Here is a 17,094-nt window from a genome sequence, read left to right as displayed (position 1 = left end):
AAGTATCGCTTTGGGACGGCGCGGCGCGGTTGTAATGGACTCAACACACAAATATCGATAAACAGAGACAAAACATACACATGACGTTAATACAAATGTACACCGGTTCCGATATGGGATTCTAATAAGTAAAATTCTCTACCCATGACTTTCATTGACTAGACAGCAGTAAAAGTACATGATACTTACGACGCAATTGCCATTTTTTTAAGTTACCATGTCCAAAATGAGAAAACACTCGTCTTTCTGTGCCACCCACATATTGGAATATTATTTGAGGCGACGCTCAAAGCAAGAACGAGTAAAAAAAGGTTTTGATGTCATGAGCTGAGTAATAACTATTGGGTTTCAAAGGCAGATACTATAGCTTTGTTGGCAAGGAGTATGGCCGGGAGTGTGAGTTTCCAATGTACAGGGCAGCCTATGCATCACCAGTTCGTGTAAGAAAGCCAATAGGGCCTGGTGAAATAAGAGGAACCACTAGTATTACACGTTATACGGTTATGATAGCAGTCAAGAGTCGCAGTGAAACCTCGGGTCTGGGGACTAGTCATCACAAAGCCGATGGAGTTATACATTGCGTTGAACTACACTGGAGTAACAATAAATGCAGCCTGAGAAAAAGAAAATTAACAAAAAACAAAAATTAAGAAACTAAATGTTACAGTGGTTATTACAAGAACGAAGCGTATACCTAAACAGTGTACATAATGTACTTTTGGGGAAAAACCCCCGTTACCGCAATATCAGACCATTAGGGGTCAGCTGCAAACGCGACCCTGGAGGCCAGGAACCAGAAAGCAATATATACTCCGTACCATCATCGATTTACATGTAGGGTCGTGTAGCGGTTGCCGTCAGCGCTCATACCGCTAGATAGACAAGTTCCATCACCACACACAAGCATATATAGATCTACAAGAAACTACTAGCAAATGTTGAATTAGTGGGTTGGATTCAGAGATCTAGTTCATAAAGCAAAACGTATATTTCAAGATCTTGCTTTAATTCCACATACTATTATGTATGTGTGCCATTTTCTTTGAATTCAGAAAATATTTCATCTTCTCCCCTATTTACCACTAAGATCGGCGTCAAAGTGAGATCAAAGTAAAGCGCCTATTCATTATCATACACAATCTTCAAACAAAAAACTACACATTCCCTTCAAATCGATTCATTCGAAGCTAAGTTTAGAAATTCGTTTCAGATTCGCTAAACATAATTTTATGGTGTGATATTTCTAAGTGATCATTATTTACGTATTGTTTATTTGTTGCTCCATGTACTTTTCGATTGATTTAAAGATTTAGCATGTTTTATGATGATAGATGACAACATTATCGATAATATGTGTTGGATCGTGTTGAGTCAGTAACATTTCCTTCCGCTTAGACCAACCATTAACGCGTCGTATTAATTGTTATATAATATTAGCTTCAGTCAGGGTGTAACTGTGATCGGATTCAAATTACCGGTAGTCATTCCCTGTTGTTTTGGTCTTTCTATCTGATAGCCAGTCGTAAAAAGTTACTAAATAACTTATAATACCTGGTTACACAAAAATAATGAGCTTTGTACGGCAGGCAAGAAACTTGTACTTTTAATGAACGCACTTGTAAATGCGAAGACGTATCCAACATAAAAGTATTAATCAAATATCGCATATCAGATTCATCGAGTTCGACCCCCCCTCCCGCCTTGAGACAGCGAGAGGTCCCAAGCCTGAACAATAACAAAACAGGGCCAATCAATATGATTATCATAACCTGGCGAAAATTCGATTTTCTTACATAATTGCTATCAGGCAAATGATAATAGTGCTAACCAGAGATTACCTGGCAAAGTATACCTTCAGGCTACACGTAGCACGTCATGACATTACCAACAGTTGCTAATGGGTACCAATAACATTACCATAACGAGTTATAAACATGCTCCAATTAAGTCACTTCTCTTTAAAAATGAAATAAAAGGCTGAACGATGGAAGAAAAATTTAGATTCAAGTCTTTCTGTCATGAGGTGGTTTAATAAATAAACACATTTTCTGTCGGCGAACTACATGTAGGTAGTTCAAAAGGTGCAGTCATGTTCATCGCTCATAAGGCTCATGGCAAAACCACCTGATAGCCTACTGAGACATTCACACGAATGACCATATTATATCCGCCACCGAACCCATCGGAAATCGAAAGCTCCATAAGATGTGGTGACAGTAATGATAGTAGGGTTTGTCTAGGTTTTTACTTACCGGGCCGTAGTTTCCAAGTATTTAAGGTACTGAAAGCTACAACCATTGATAAGAACATTGTAGACTTAGGGAACAAAATTTTGCACATGCACATCGATTTTACACTAACAATATCAGTCATTAGTATACCATTGTCTTTCTGTTCCGTCGCCCCGCTTTACACTTTAATACATTTCTGTACGTATTGGAAGAGAAGCTTCTTTAACACAAAAGTACGTGGGCAACTTGAGGATTTCTCCTTCCGTAATTACCCGATCATGATCAATATTGGGTTTGAGGCAACTAGTTTGAGACTGTGCTATCATGGCTATGATTACTTATATATCTGATTACTTGTGAGGAAATGATGTGTTTGTTACGCATCTGGCGGTGGTAATGATTTGGCGGTTGAGGGTTATCATCCATGCCCGATGGCTGTAGGTTTGGAGTAAGTTGTAGAAGGTTAGGGAAGTTAGCGCTGTCTTCCTTGGCAGAGTATCGTCATTACATGAAGTTTAACCACCTTCGCAGATAGCGTCGTTTACACTGGCTCATATTTTAATGATTTATTTGCTCCATTCATGCGTTGTTCTGTTAGAGGTTATTTTGAATGACATCCTATGCATCCCATTACTTCCCCCTTTCCTTCAACATTTGGGAAATCAATTAATTTTCCACTGAACTTCAATTGCAGGATAATTATCACCCAATCTGTGGAAGTGGACGATCTACTTCAGCATCCCGCTTTCAAATCACCGCCATCTTTGTTTCTTTCTCAGTTACCTGGCAGCGGATAAACAATATGGCGGGGTTACTGCGTTCCTGTGACAGAATCTTTTATGCTCGCATTTTTCATTCTGGAATCAGTGCTATTTATGGTAACATGTATTGATGAGGAAAATTGGCACGGTAAACATTAGCGAATTGGTGGTCATTTTCATTTGTACCCGCTTTGCTTGCTTCCTGGCCTGGAGTTTACATTTGCTTCGCCACCAACCTCGTTCAAAGCGAATTGCAAGGTGCAGTGGGCATTGTGTAAACGGTGTAACATGTGCCGCTGAGACTTGGCTCCCTACTCGTGCCTTGAATACTTGGTATTAGACCAATTAGATCGATGAGCGATAGACTAAGTATGTTAACAGTAGCTCGGTTCAAGAACGTTCATAATTGATTCGAATCGATATGGCTGCTCAATATCAGACGATTGTAAATGGTCCGAAATCTCAACCAACTCTCTGACGCGTATACTTGTGTTCTTGATTCGGTCGTTTGGGGTATGCAGTCTCTATCAGTTCTTGATATAAGGTGCCTTACTTTATTCTAATAGCAAAGCCTTGAAATCTTTTTCTTTTATCTTACTCATTGAATCACCCACTAAAGGTGCATCTAAACTACAACAGGACATTGACTGACCTTATTGCCAAGTAGCTTGAGTACATCACGTAGGTCGAGCGTTACCCGGCTAAAGTCGATAATGATTTACATATATCAAATCCCCTAAGTCACCTCAAGACGAGGTTGGTCCTGTATTCGTCCCTAAATGCATTACCATGTGGCATAGGAGAAAATTCAATATGCGTTTCCCTGGTAGACCCAATAGGCCGGGGCAACAAAATTGAATTCGATGCGTTGGTTAGCCGCCGTCGATACCGCATTCAATACAAGGAAATAGGTTTGAGCAGACGGCTATGTCTAAAACACAGCCTTTTGGGCCAGACGGAATAATCGTGAGTTTTAGAAAATTGGTGAAATATCGATCATTTCGGGACATAAAGGAGTATATTGTGTTCTATAGGCTGCGTTCTATTGCGCGTATTCTGGGGATTTTCGTTAGAGACAAATTGAAGATACTACAGCAAGAGACCTCATCGAATTGACGAAATGAACGGAATGAACAGAATATGATCGAGCGGGATAAAATCATGTTTAGTCAACGCCTTGCTGATAGCGGGAGACAATTGCTGGACCGACAAATGATAACAATCTAATAATCGGCGGTTCTTTTTCTCTTTGCAGACAACGCAAGTGGCCGCTATAAGAAACAGATATGGATTCTCAGAAGATCAAATTGCTGGTAAGAAATCGTTGATTATAACATATGATTCTTCCGAACGAACGGTCTTGCCAAGAGCTAATGGACAATTCCTTTGTCCCGCTCTTGCCAAAATATGACAACTACCTTCTTTGGTCTTCCTTTCCCTTCGATGACGTCTCGTTTACTCATTTTGCACACATTGGCTACGGCGTTCGCACTAATCTCCTCATGACCAATGAAGTCACAATTTGATAGACGATTTTGAGATATCGCGCCGTATATTATCATGCTTGATAGATTCTATCCACATGTATTTTGTGTTCAGCTATTTGCCACGGATAATGTAACGCCGTCTTCTGTCTACCTTGGTATTGTTGTTCCTTCGATGACCTCTTATTCCTTGCCAGCAACCCGTAGCCCCCGGCCTTCCGATTGATATGTCCATGACAAATACAGTGATGATTTGATTGACAGGTCAGATACCACGTTACATATTACTCGATTGTGGAATCAATCAGAATCGCCTCTATTTCGATCTGCTTTGATATCCATATTTTCTGAATGACACTGAGAGGTTTTAATATCGATGAATTCATGGTTACGTCTTAGCGTTATAATGACACTTCGCTCGTAAATAGTTTTTTTCTTGAATGATGTGTAATATCAAGTGTGAAAGACCGCTCGTTAGCGATCAATCAACTCAGAAGCTGAGGCTAAGTTCACACAAAACCTTGGAAACTTTAAATGTCAACTTCGATTGACATATTGGCCTCTGATTAAAAGAAATAGATGCATCTCGTATTAAACAAAACATGGGGGGGGGGTCACCAGCAAAATAGACCAATTGATGTACAAGCAGAATATTAGACTCTCTTCTGTCTTGTGCCATAATTCTAAACGAACGGCCTCATCTACATCATGATTTGCTGAAAGCCGCGGTGAGTAGAGTGCAGTGCATTTTTGGGGTCTGTTGAGCGACCATCAATCAACAACAACGAGCGACATCAGATCTCTGTAACGGAGTTTGCCAACCTAAAATCGAAGCTTGGCATCCAGACTTATTGCTGTGAAATGACCATCTGAACAAAACCACTGACATTTTGAACACCCGATCGTTCCAGTTTAGGAACTGCTTCCTTAACCTGACCTTTAGTATTTTAACTTCATTCCCTACATATTGATCGTCGTGAATCTGGATGATTAGCGACAATTCGAAATCGACAATTTGGTACCACTCGAAAATGACATCATGGGATGAGATCTCTGTAACAATTCGATGGCTTAGATACGCTCACGTTTCACTGCGCTGAAATTGATCTTGATCCCGTTCGATTTCATTGTGTTTTTCTGATTGGAACCTTCGAGACAAGATAAGAGTGTAACATCACCACATGGGACCCGTCTCGCGCGCAATAAAGATGATAAGAGCAAAAAGATGGCTAAACAAATTTCTTCTAAAAAGGAGGATTATAGTTGACAACTACATAGCATTGTCCCTGTCTCCAAGTGAATACAATAAAGGAATAAGAGGAGGAACTATTTTTTGCGAGATTTTTTTTTAATGGGAAGAAAGCACCTTACTAACGGCATGAGCATGTTGCTTTGCCCCCAAAATGCTAGCATGAATTTTATAAAAAGTAAATTTTTCGATATGGCCCACGGCCTAGAACAACATGTACCTTCATTAGCGCAGTTCCATAAAATGCGCTCTCAAAACTCCACAAACCAGAGTGAATTGCCATAACGCTCAGATGGAGACATTGACAAGATTGGACAGAATGGAAGAATGTGACTATTACTGTCTATCCATTCGATTTGGTCCAATATCACATTAGGCTAAGCCTCCTGTGTCCTCTCTCTGACGTCACGCGTACGTCAAGGGATCGTATCCGATTGGTCGATGATCACATGTCATTCCAATTTGGTGATTCAGGCGAAACAGACTTCGTATCGTCTCTAGCTATGCAGCTCACGAAACTTCGCCCATCGTCATGTCTTACTTGGTAATTTACTGACTGACATCATTTGGTGCCCTATATTCTTATTCACGGGAAAATGAAAGTCCGAAGTATCTTAATATACTAGCTTTTCCAGAATCGGACAAAGCATGGCCAAGAGCAGGCCATTCGAAGCGAAATACTGCCAATTCTCCAATCGAATAATGAAAACACTCTTCGTAGATACTGCACTGAGCTATGCCTAATTGTTAATAATATCATATTGATGTTTTCTACTTGTAGCCTTCCAAGAAGCATTCAGTGTGTTCGATAAAGATGGTGATGGATTTATAACGGTGGATGAGCTAGGAACTGTGATGTTATCTCTTGGGCAGAGACCCTCTTTAGAGGACCTACATGCCTATATACAAGAGGTCGATATGGACGGTAAGTCATCCTACATTATAACGGTCGATGGGCTATGGACTGATGTTATCTCTTGGGCAGAGACCGCCTTTGAAGAACCTATATATGCCTATATACAAGAGGTCGATATGGACGGTAAGTCATCCTACATTATAACGGTCGATGGGCTGTGGACTGATGTTATCTCTTGGGCAGAGACCGTCTTTGAAGAACCTATATATGCCTATATACAAGAGGTCGATATGGACGGTAAGTCATCCTACATTATAACGGTCGATGGGCTGTGGACTAATGTTATCTCTATGGCAGAGAACCCCTTTGGAGAACCTATGTATATATGCCTATAAGAGGTCGATATTGGACGGTAAATCAAACATACATTTGCAAGAACAACTGTTAGCGACATAACGTCTTTGGAAGTGACATATTGATCCATCCATGTTGTCACGGATGCATTTCAGTGATAAGTTAGACATCTGGCCATAAATCTCTATTGACAATGTTTAACGAGGGCTATAAGCAGTCCGGCAAGGACATTCGACGGACAGGTCGTTGGCCGATCTGGCTCGATTTCAGTGTATTCCTCCCAATAATCGCAGGTCCATCGGCCTGCGTAATGTCTGTCAACCGCAGTTTGATCCAGGCTCCTTTATCAACCTGTGCCGTATCTAAAAAGAGGATTGTGCCGACAATCGCCCATCCTCACATGCTCGGAGTGTTTTCGATGAAGGGTTGTCAACATGGCTGCTGACAGTATCTCCCTATATGTCACAATAAAGGAATCATCAGAACCACCAGAAGTCATTTGGAGTGCTTTATAGACAATGTACATGTAGTCTTACCACTTTACATTACCCTGGAAGCCAATGGGCCATTATTTAACTACCGGGCTAGTTCGGTCAGCAAATGGGCCATTTGGGCAGCTTCGCATTCAATCACTGTCTTTCTGAATGTCTATCAGAATACTTAATAGGTCCAACCTAAGCAATAGATTTTCTTGAGGATAACGGACTGTCTGCTATCCAGGGTTTGAAGACAGTAACATTAGACTGCATAGTTCAATAACAATAAGACCCTCCCCTCCCCCCATAAGGGTGGGGCGATACAAAGTTGGAATGCGTGTCCCCGTGATAGCAAGAGCAACTGTCACTGACAGCGAAATTTCCTTCTCGCTCTCGGATTTCTTCCATTATTACACCTCAGAAATCGCCCAATTATATCGAGCTGATAACGTGTACTGAGCTTCAAACTCAATATTCAAAAAAGTAATAAAGAATAGAAAGGATAACTTAGAAACTTGTCCAGGAATTACCAATGAAGCCATCTTCCTCAATCAATGTCGACAAGGAACATATCCTAAGCATTGATGACATTACAGTTCCCTTGCTAGACTTCCTGTGCTAGATAACTTTCTGTTTGTATGGAGGAACGAGTCCGCCCGCCAACGCAAGGAATGTTATCACGGGCCGGTGGGACTCGGAATCGGCTCTTCGGTCTTGGATAAGTAATGAGCCAATTACCCATCCTATTGCCGGATCAGACTGATACTGGGTACTTTACCTCTGATGAGGCTTGCCACCACCCTATAGCTCACTGATTAATCTCTTGCCAAACCTCGACCTTTCTCAATTTGCATTTTAATGGCAGCCAAGCTGCATGGCGTTAATCTATAGACGTTACTGCAATGAATAAAATTTCCTAATAGAGATAACGCTGGAATTTGTCTCTAATGCCAATTGAGCATCTTGGTCCTGATGATTGCATCTTGACGCACAAAGCTTCGAGACAACGTCCCTTCACCGAGCATGGAGTCCTGCCTTTAAAGTGGGCATTTTAGACTTGATAGGGGAACGACGGCTGATTGATGAGCTGTTTCACCTTTTTATGTTTTTGTTTCAGACAGCGGTACGATAGACTTCAGCGAGTTTTTGGAGATGATGGCCAAAAAGATCCATACCGACCCGGAGAAAGAATTTAGGGACGTTTTCCGAGTTTTTGACGAGGACGCCGATGGTTTTATATCCGTGGATGAACTTTATAACGTCCTTATCAAGTTAGGGGAAACAATAACCAGGGTAGGTTCAGGTGTACATATAGCACTTCTCAAGTGCAACGTTATGGTGTATGACCGTATTGGTTATAGCCCCAGACTGAGACCCCACTTACTATAGGTGAACTGTAACATTACTATCCTCTCGGGGATGAACATACAGAGTTACATTATTGGTTCAGCTAAATGAAGTTACCAGGGCGAGATGAATAGAGGAGTAATTTGCGGTATAGGCTATGGCCTGTCCATCTAATGGCGGGCCCCTTACTGCGATCAATACTCCCAACTAGCGACGCCGCGCGGTACTTGATAAGTCGTTGGCGTTTACATATCATTTTGTAGTCTCCAGACAGACGCCATCCAAACAGATACCCGTTCCGTGTTTTATACGCCTTTATATACATTTTGAACCAGCAGAGAGGTACTCCGTCCATCCGTAACCTCCCCCCGTCGGTGTAGCGGAGTCAGGGTCGGCGGAGTGGATCTAAAACATGAGGGAAAAGATGCCTTTATACAGAATCTACAGCAGCCTCAACTGTATAAATAATGAATCATTCTTCTAGACGCGTGACAAGGGGTGATATGAATAAAGACTAGCAAATGCTTTTATCTAAATCTCCATGTACATTTACACTAGGCCTTCCTGTACAAAACCGGAGTAAAAGCATTTGCTAGTCTTTATTCATATCACCCAAGGTCTGTCCCATTGTATTTCATGTAAAGTGAAGACCTATCTTTTCTTTTTTACAGGAAGACGCCTTAGATATGATTCGAGAGGCAGATCTCAATGGTGATGGCAAAGTGGACTATGCAGGTACGCTACGTATTAAATAATGGGCCGGGTCTATTTGGCAAGCCGCTCGCCGAACAGGCCAGCCGGGCTAGCCAAACAGGTAAAAAATCTACCCTGTTTGGCGAGCTGGAGACTTTACTTTAATATTAATGAGTTCGGCTCTCAATTCAGGACAAGAAAAAGTCGCTGTTTGGTAAGCCGGGCTTGCCAAGTAGTCACTTCCTAAATAATGACGGCGTCTGTGGCGGATGTCTGACGGTTCTGGTGAAGACCGTCTAGTTTACCCGCATTCAGTAGATCTGAAAGCAATTTAACCGAAAGCACGTTATTCGCCCGAAAACGGCCTCATCTTCACATTTCAAAGCGGTAGTTGTCATCGTTGCTTAGCACCTACTTACTTACTTAAGTGCGGCGTTATGGCTTACGCCATCAAAAGTCCGAAAGACCTTCGCTATGTCTATTGTCAGTGGCAGCTTCCGTCAAGTCTTCACCAAGACTATAGCTTCCATACCATCTCGCTTCACTGCTATAGTGATGCATGAAAACCCTTTTTGCAGAACATATCCTTGAAGTCAATATCAGAAGCCTAATGCATGTCGAGTTGTCCTCTCGAAGAATCATTTTTCTTTCTCGTTACAGAATTCAAGGGAATATTAACAGCCAAGTAGCAAAGATCCGGTCTTTCCATTGACATGCCAGAGCCTTGCATCGCCAAACCTATATTATGCAGTTTCTAAGTTAAATTGACGACCAGTCTGGGATGACCTTCATCACCATGGCGAAACCTAATGCATAAGATTATCCGATAAAATCGAATAATTTATGTCATCATTGCCAACAATGATCATATATCCACTAACTTTGTGTTTTCTAAAATTGGAAATCTGCGATTCGGGCGAAGCACCATGTTGAACATGATAATCATTGTCACGTTCGAAGCGACAAGGGGCACTTTCCGAATGCTTTAGTGGAGACGAAACATTAGATATCAATTATAAAGTAACAGCATTATATTGTACTTTCTATCAAAATGTCTCTCTGTGTATTCATAAAGGGTGATTCTTAACAATTAAGGAGCAAAATATTTAAGCTTGCCAAAGCTTCTAAAGCAAATATGATCGAACATGCTAAAGAGCATCAATGTTTAAAGCTATTTTGTAGAAACAAAATGTCTGCCAGCTTTCAAATGTATCCGAAGTAATATGTCCTCGAAATGAGTTTTGAAAAGACGGAATTTCTTCATGCTTAGCATGTGGTAGGATGTAACAGTCATTGACAGTTGCCCTACAAAACATGACTAACTCGAATGGCCCTCTAAAATATTAGGTTTATTTTCATAACACCCATGGATAAAATCATTTTAAAACTAGAATTTCTGACAAAATGCAAAGCTCTGTTGACATTCTATAGTGAACTTGAAACTATTCAAGGAAGTATTAAATATTTCGAGTCATATATAACTTTATTTTCAAAATACAGGAGGATCATTATGCAATGAGTGTTTCTTATGGGTATTCATATTTTGTATTTGTGCCTTGTACATAATTGCATTTCTCATGACGTGTCTGGGAATTTGGCATCAGGAATTTTGTCAATGTCATTTTGTCATCATGGTGATCTGTTTATCCTATAATACTTAGTATAGGTTCGGGTGGCTCATTATAAACAGGAAAAAGTTCCTGTTAGAGAATCTACACAGGATGATAATCATCATCACTTTATATGACGGCCCATCGGAGATTCTGTGACGGATCGCGAGTGAGGTCTTCTTCGCTCCGCCTAAAACAAATAGCAGAAATCTTCAAACCTTTCCATTACATTAAAACTTACGGTGTCTTCAAATTCATCTTGCAAGGATATTAATTCAAACTATATAATAATTCAGTGTAAATTACTGCAAGAATACGGTACTGGATTAAAAGCAAAGGTAAAAAATCTGACATTTTGGAAAGGCAAACAGTTTCTGATATCCATCTTTTCTATTTACAGCCAGTGCGAGGGTGATGGGCTGGGCGCTTTAGTTATTTAGTATACATAATGTATATATGTGTGTACAATGTAGAATAAGACGAATAATTAGTGTAGTGCACCTCAAAATTCGGCTCTGCCAATAGAGCTTGACTTTGCCACTCTGTGTTAGTGAAGAGACGATCTTTCTGTTTGAGGAATGAAGGTTTTTTTCACTGATTTTCTTCTACAGAAACCTGCCATGAAAGACCATGAGATATAATGGCCCCCTCGATCATAAATTGGTTTGGGTCAATATTGCTATAAGTTCTCGGGTGTAACGGGTATACTTTGGCTCAATGTATAGTCACGTCTTTAATTATCTTAGATCTAATCAAAAGCGGTGAAATACTGACAAAAATGACCCCAAACCAAATCTTAGGACATGTAATCGTTCGTTTAGTTCTATTGGCAAAAATCAATTAAGAAAATGGACCCTGGATCGATCCGTATCAGAAACATAGAAAATAATGGTTTTTTACTCAGAATAATAGAGGGCAGACTACAAATAAAGAAAATCGATGTCTTCATTATACAAATAGTGGATGTTTGGGAGTCCGATATGGAATTTTGATGGACGAAGAAATGTCATGGCGGACGAGGCTTTGCGAGTCCGCCATGACATTTCTGAGTCCAGCAAAATTCCATATTGGACGACCTTAAACATCCACTATTTGCTATATTATGCAACCAAATGTCTTGGCAAAGAAATCAATCCAAAGGAAAATAATGAAACAATTTGTTTTTAATGAAATATACAAAATGTAAACAGCACTGAAGTGGCAGCCATCTTGCTTTTGAATTGATGGCAAATTTGTTTCTTAAACGTAACTACCGACGACCATCCAAGATCATTTGTAAACTTCATTTTGATTGGATTAAAACCCTTTAGGATCCGTTACGACATTTTTTTGGATCCGTTATTGCTTTTTTGGATCCGATACGATGTGATGACTTGAAATCACATGATGTGAATCGAGTTACGCTATTGGCCAAGAACATTTGGTAGCATAATATTTGTAAATATTGGCTGCGTAATTCAATAGTTTTTTTCAATTATGTCGTAGGGTGTGATACCAACTCCGTAGAAATATGTGTCTCCAGGAAAAATACCTTCAGGTTTTTTTGTAAGACGGCCTGGTCATTTGGGAACCCGATTTCACCATAAAAAAATGTCGCCATATTTTAGAGATCAATAACGAAAGAGCGGAAGAACGTCTGTAACAAGTTAGTGAGTTCACTGTGGTTGAGACATGGGAACTCCTGAGTTTCATCCTGTAACATCACCAAAGAAGGTCACTGCACCAGTTTGAAAGTTCACCTATATCATCAAGACCAGCCAGGTGACCGTAATTATGTTTTAGAGCAGCTTGGGGAAGAATTTCTGGCTAGTCCATCCGCTCCTTTATATGTTGACTGTAACAGCAACGCAACCTTTCGATTCCGCTCTTTCGATCTAATCGGCGTATATCTCTAATTGACCATGGCTGTGTAATCAAGGCTGGAAGGGTTAATGTAATCAGAATAAAGACTCTGGTGTAATGCAATGTCACTTTTATGCAAATTATAATTTATCCCATTTTGACGAAGTGATGCATATTTATGTCAACTTTCCCGATTCGTTTTTAATATGTTGAATGTTCAAGTAAATGTTAAACCTCTTGTTATTGATAAGAAGACGTCCTTGTTGCTTTCTTTTTCGTCATGAGTTTGGATCTTCACCCACAAGGTATCCCTTTACTATAAGGGTATGACTGTGCTAATGCAATCTCCAGACATCATCCAGGTCCTCACATGCGTGCGGAGCATAGCATTTACCATCCTGACATGTAAAGCAGCGATTTTCAATACGTAGGAGTATCAAAAACCTGATCTCAAGATGAGCATTTACAAGCATAGATGTAATCTCGAAAATTCGATCCGCCGGTTCGGATCATCCTTGAAGTGGACTTCACTCGTGCCCGCAGTAGATCAGAGCATTTCCCATTGAAATAGGTACCGATGTGCCATCCTTGACATCGAAGGGCTTGTACAGTTAGTAAAGGGCGAGTCGATCTACCCGATATCCTGGGTGATCACTGGCGCCACCAGAAAACAGTCAGTTTTTGTGTGACGTCATGGTTCGCATGACGTCACATCGCGCTATGCCGTGACTGCGTCGCACTTCCTTGACGACGACGACATCGGCGTTACCACGGCACGCTATTGCAAACATGTCGTTCTTTTCTGAAGAACCCTCCCTTCTCCGGACTGATGACCTGAGATCTCTCAATTCTGAGAGCTTCTCAACCGATATACCTCCAGTTCAAAACACTATAGACATGATAGATGACCTGGACAGACAAAACCAAAGACTTATAACCCAGAACAAGAAGCTGGTACAAAAGCTTGTCTTGCAAAAGGAAAACTCAGATTTGAGGACAGCTGCTGTGCTGGCGGAGATTCTGAAGTGGTTTGAAAAGTCGGATTCCGGTAAGGCAATACTTTCATGAGCCATCTCTTTTTCTGCACCTCCCTTTACCAAAAAGCACAGTCTGCATGCCTGTATGTGCTTAGATGTTAAGCTTATATATAGAGAAAAAAGGAGTTGTCATGTGAACATTTGTTATATTCATATTCATGTATATATGCTGTTTCTGTAAGGTAAACTGAGTGCCCTTATTGTGCATGTTAGGAAGATCGCCGATTTAACTTACCATGCCTTATATAGTCCACCGTCTCCTTTGCAGGCTTTATTAGTTCTAAAGATGTTCGTCGAGCAATGTCAGATTTACGGGTCCGGGCAGAGGCCACTCTCGCTATCAGCAGAACGCCACATCGGGACAGAAATACAGGTGACAGTCCAATCGTACCAATGTCAACCTCCGGTTACGAAAAGTCTCGAAGTAACAAAAAGAAAGAATCGTCCAGGAGTAAGACTCCTCCAAAAAGAGAAAGAGCCGAAACCCATCGTGCTGGGAGAAGAAGTCCAGCGTCAACCGTCGGCAGGTCAGAAAAACCTGTTGTTCAGCAGCAGGAGTTGCCAGGGAATCAAAGTCCACAGTCAACTCTCGGCTATGAAAAATGGCTATCTCAAAATCCCGGACCAAATGTGACTGCCGGGAATCGGAGTCCGCAACCAACCGTCGGCTATGAAGACGCTCGCAAGCAGAAAAGGAAGGTTCCCGACTCTGAGTCACGGAGTAACAGCCCATCACCAACCCGGGAGAGTGATGCGCGTCGACTTATACAGAAAGCTACCAAAGAAATGATGATGAGTGGAAGTCCACCCGAAGTGAGACGCGGAGAAACTAACGACGAATGGGAAATGACACATCTGTCTCATGGCGATGTGTGGTGCGTCAAAAGGGACGGGCATACCATCGGGAAGTCCAGCGCTGCAACAATGGACTCCCCAACTGCTTCAAGACCGTCGTCCACGACTCCTTCAAGACCGTCGTCCACGACTCCTTCAAGACCGTCGTCCACGACTCCTTCAAGACCGGCGTCCACGACTCCTTCAAGACCGGAGTCCTTGGCTGCCTCAAGACCGGCGTCCTTGGCTGCTTCAAGACCGGCGTCCTTGGCTGCCTCAAGACCGGGGTCCTTGGCTCCTTCAAGACCGGCGTCCATGGCTTCTACACCTATGTCCTCACGCGCTCCAACTCCGATGCACTCAGCTGATTCAACACCTGCGTCAAGACGCGTTACTACACCGACGCCAATTGCCACCTCTACGCCAGTGGCAGGTATAAAGATTTTATTTTAAGGATTTAATCGCCATCACCATTTTCCATTACCATTACCAGTTCCTTTACCTTTGACACTACATTTGCATTTACCATTACCATCACCTTTACATTTAAAAAACAGTGCAGGTCCAGGTTGGCAGGTTAAAGGATTATTGCACTATAATTGTACAACGAGCATGTGGTCTTCAACATCTACTATAACGAATTGGTCACCATATTCACATAAAAATTTGAATTGAATTGGAGTTATTAAATTTGAACCCTTTTTTCAAAATTTCCATTACCAGTTCCGAAAGGTTCTTTTTACCTTTGACGCTTCGTTTGGCATGAACGTCACAATCACCATACAACCATAACAATTACTTTTACGTTTACCTCTACCTTTACTTTCACCTTTTTCGCATTTATCTTTATATTTACCGTTCCCTTTACATGGCATTTTCAAAATTCCATGCAATAAAACAGCTTTTTCTGTTAAAGCAGGAAAGGCCAGGATGATAGCAGTAGACCAAATTACTGATCAGAGCTGGCCTTCCAGCCCTAGACAGGAGCTGCGATTTGAGAACGCACTTGATCCAACCTCTTCACGGTTTGGATTTGATGGTAAATATTTCTGAGTCTTGATGCACTACTTGTACCTTACTTTGTTAAAAACAATCACATCCCTACTGTTATAAATGAATGAAAGAACATGCATTTAACAAAAATTGAAAAGTCATTGTCATCATCATTCTGTTTCCAGTGTCCAAATGGTTGCTAAATGACACTTCTTCTCAACCCACCTCCTCTCGACGATCGGACGAGGGTACAATCACCAGGGATGTGCAATCGTCCACTATGGAAACATTTCTGGAGGCACCTCTCGAGCCACCAGAAAAGTCCTGCGGGCCCTACTCGTCGCCCTGTGACCCCGTCAGCAGCCGACACGCAGCCAAGAAAAACGCGATGGGAAAGTACCCAAGCAGAGACGTCATCCAGCGCCTCGTCGGCGAAATTGCTTTCCAATTGGACAGGCGTATCCTGAATTACATCTTCAACGGATCCCACATGGAGCGACCCGAGAGAAAGCGATTCTATGGATTCACCATCGGGAACATCCCAGAAATGATTGACATGGAGTCCCGGGACCCCACTTCGGGGATGACGATTTCGAAAATCAAGGCCGCTATGGCTTACCGCCACAAATACGTGTTCCACCTGCTCCACCCGCATGGATACAGGGCGGAGGATCATGCTATGTTTGCTGTCCGCATTGTCAACAAGTACGGACTCCTGAACGGTCCATTGGAAAAAACATTGAAGGTCAAGCTTCTTACGGACGCTGAATGGATCCGCACCATTATAAAGAAGACCATCTCCAAAAACGAACTCAAAAGTATCAACGTCTTCCTTGACTGTCTTGTCTTCATGGCAAACGATGATGGAAAACCACTCTTTATTTGGTAAAATATTAAGTCCAACATTGTTCAATTTGCATTAAAAAATTATCATAAACCTCAGAGTACTCAAGACCTTAAAATATTTAGCAAAATAAAGTAAAATCGTTGAAACTTATTCATTTGTCTTATTCAATGTTCCTGGTTTGATCCCCGCAGTCGTCCTGAGACCTCAGGCAGGTCTCTTTGCCTTACATGCCTAAATCCACGCAGCTCTTTCAATGGGTACCAGCCTTGTGAGACAGAGTATTCCTCCTGCTACACTAGGTACAGGTTGTGAAAGACGGGACTATTCCTCCAGTTACACCAGCCACAGGTTGTGAAAGACAGGGGACTATTCCTCCTGCTACACAAGCAAGTTGTGAAAGACAGAGGACAAAAGTAACAGTTGTGAAAGACCGCGTTTAATCCCCTGCTGCACGTTGTGAGAGACAGAAGATTTTCTCCA

At 41.6% G+C, this 17,094-nt stretch overlaps 2 protein-coding genes across 4 annotated transcripts in view; both read left to right on the top strand.

Moving 5' to 3' along the window:
- Nucleotides 1-13,156, top strand: part of LOC135496008 (neo-calmodulin-like) — a 39,231-nt gene extending 26,075 nt beyond the window's left edge. For 2 of the 3 annotated variants that reach the window (XM_064785109.1, XM_064785108.1), the window contains exons 2-6: nucleotides 4,248-4,305; nucleotides 6,507-6,650; nucleotides 8,529-8,704; nucleotides 9,430-9,493; nucleotides 10,112-13,156. In XM_064785109.1, the coding sequence (XP_064641179.1) occupies nucleotides 4,248-4,305; nucleotides 6,507-6,650; nucleotides 8,529-8,704; nucleotides 9,430-9,493; nucleotides 10,112-10,140 (471 nt within the window). In that variant the 3' untranslated portion in view covers nucleotides 10,141-13,156. Of the gene's footprint in view, nucleotides 1-3,853; nucleotides 3,959-4,247; nucleotides 4,306-6,506; nucleotides 6,651-8,528; nucleotides 8,705-9,429; nucleotides 9,494-10,111 lie in introns of those variants that run through there. The other variant, XM_064785110.1, reaches the window with a different exon arrangement.
- A 2,891-nt stretch (nucleotides 13,157-16,047) lies between these two features.
- Nucleotides 16,048-16,656, top strand: LOC135495286 (speriolin-like). Its single transcript, XM_064783750.1, has one exon. It carries the CDS (start codon nucleotides 16,048-16,050, stop codon nucleotides 16,654-16,656), a length of 609 nt encoding a protein of 202 aa, XP_064639820.1.
- Nucleotides 16,657-17,094: the final 438 nt, after the last annotated feature.

This window comes from Lineus longissimus, chromosome 11 (assembly GCF_910592395.1).
Source record: "Lineus longissimus chromosome 11, tnLinLong1.2, whole genome shotgun sequence".
Classification (NCBI taxonomy): Eukaryota; Metazoa; Nemertea; class Pilidiophora; order Heteronemertea; family Lineidae; genus Lineus; species Lineus longissimus.
The sequence above is the reverse complement of the archived record's forward strand: the minus strand, read 5'-3'. Positions and strand labels throughout refer to the sequence as shown.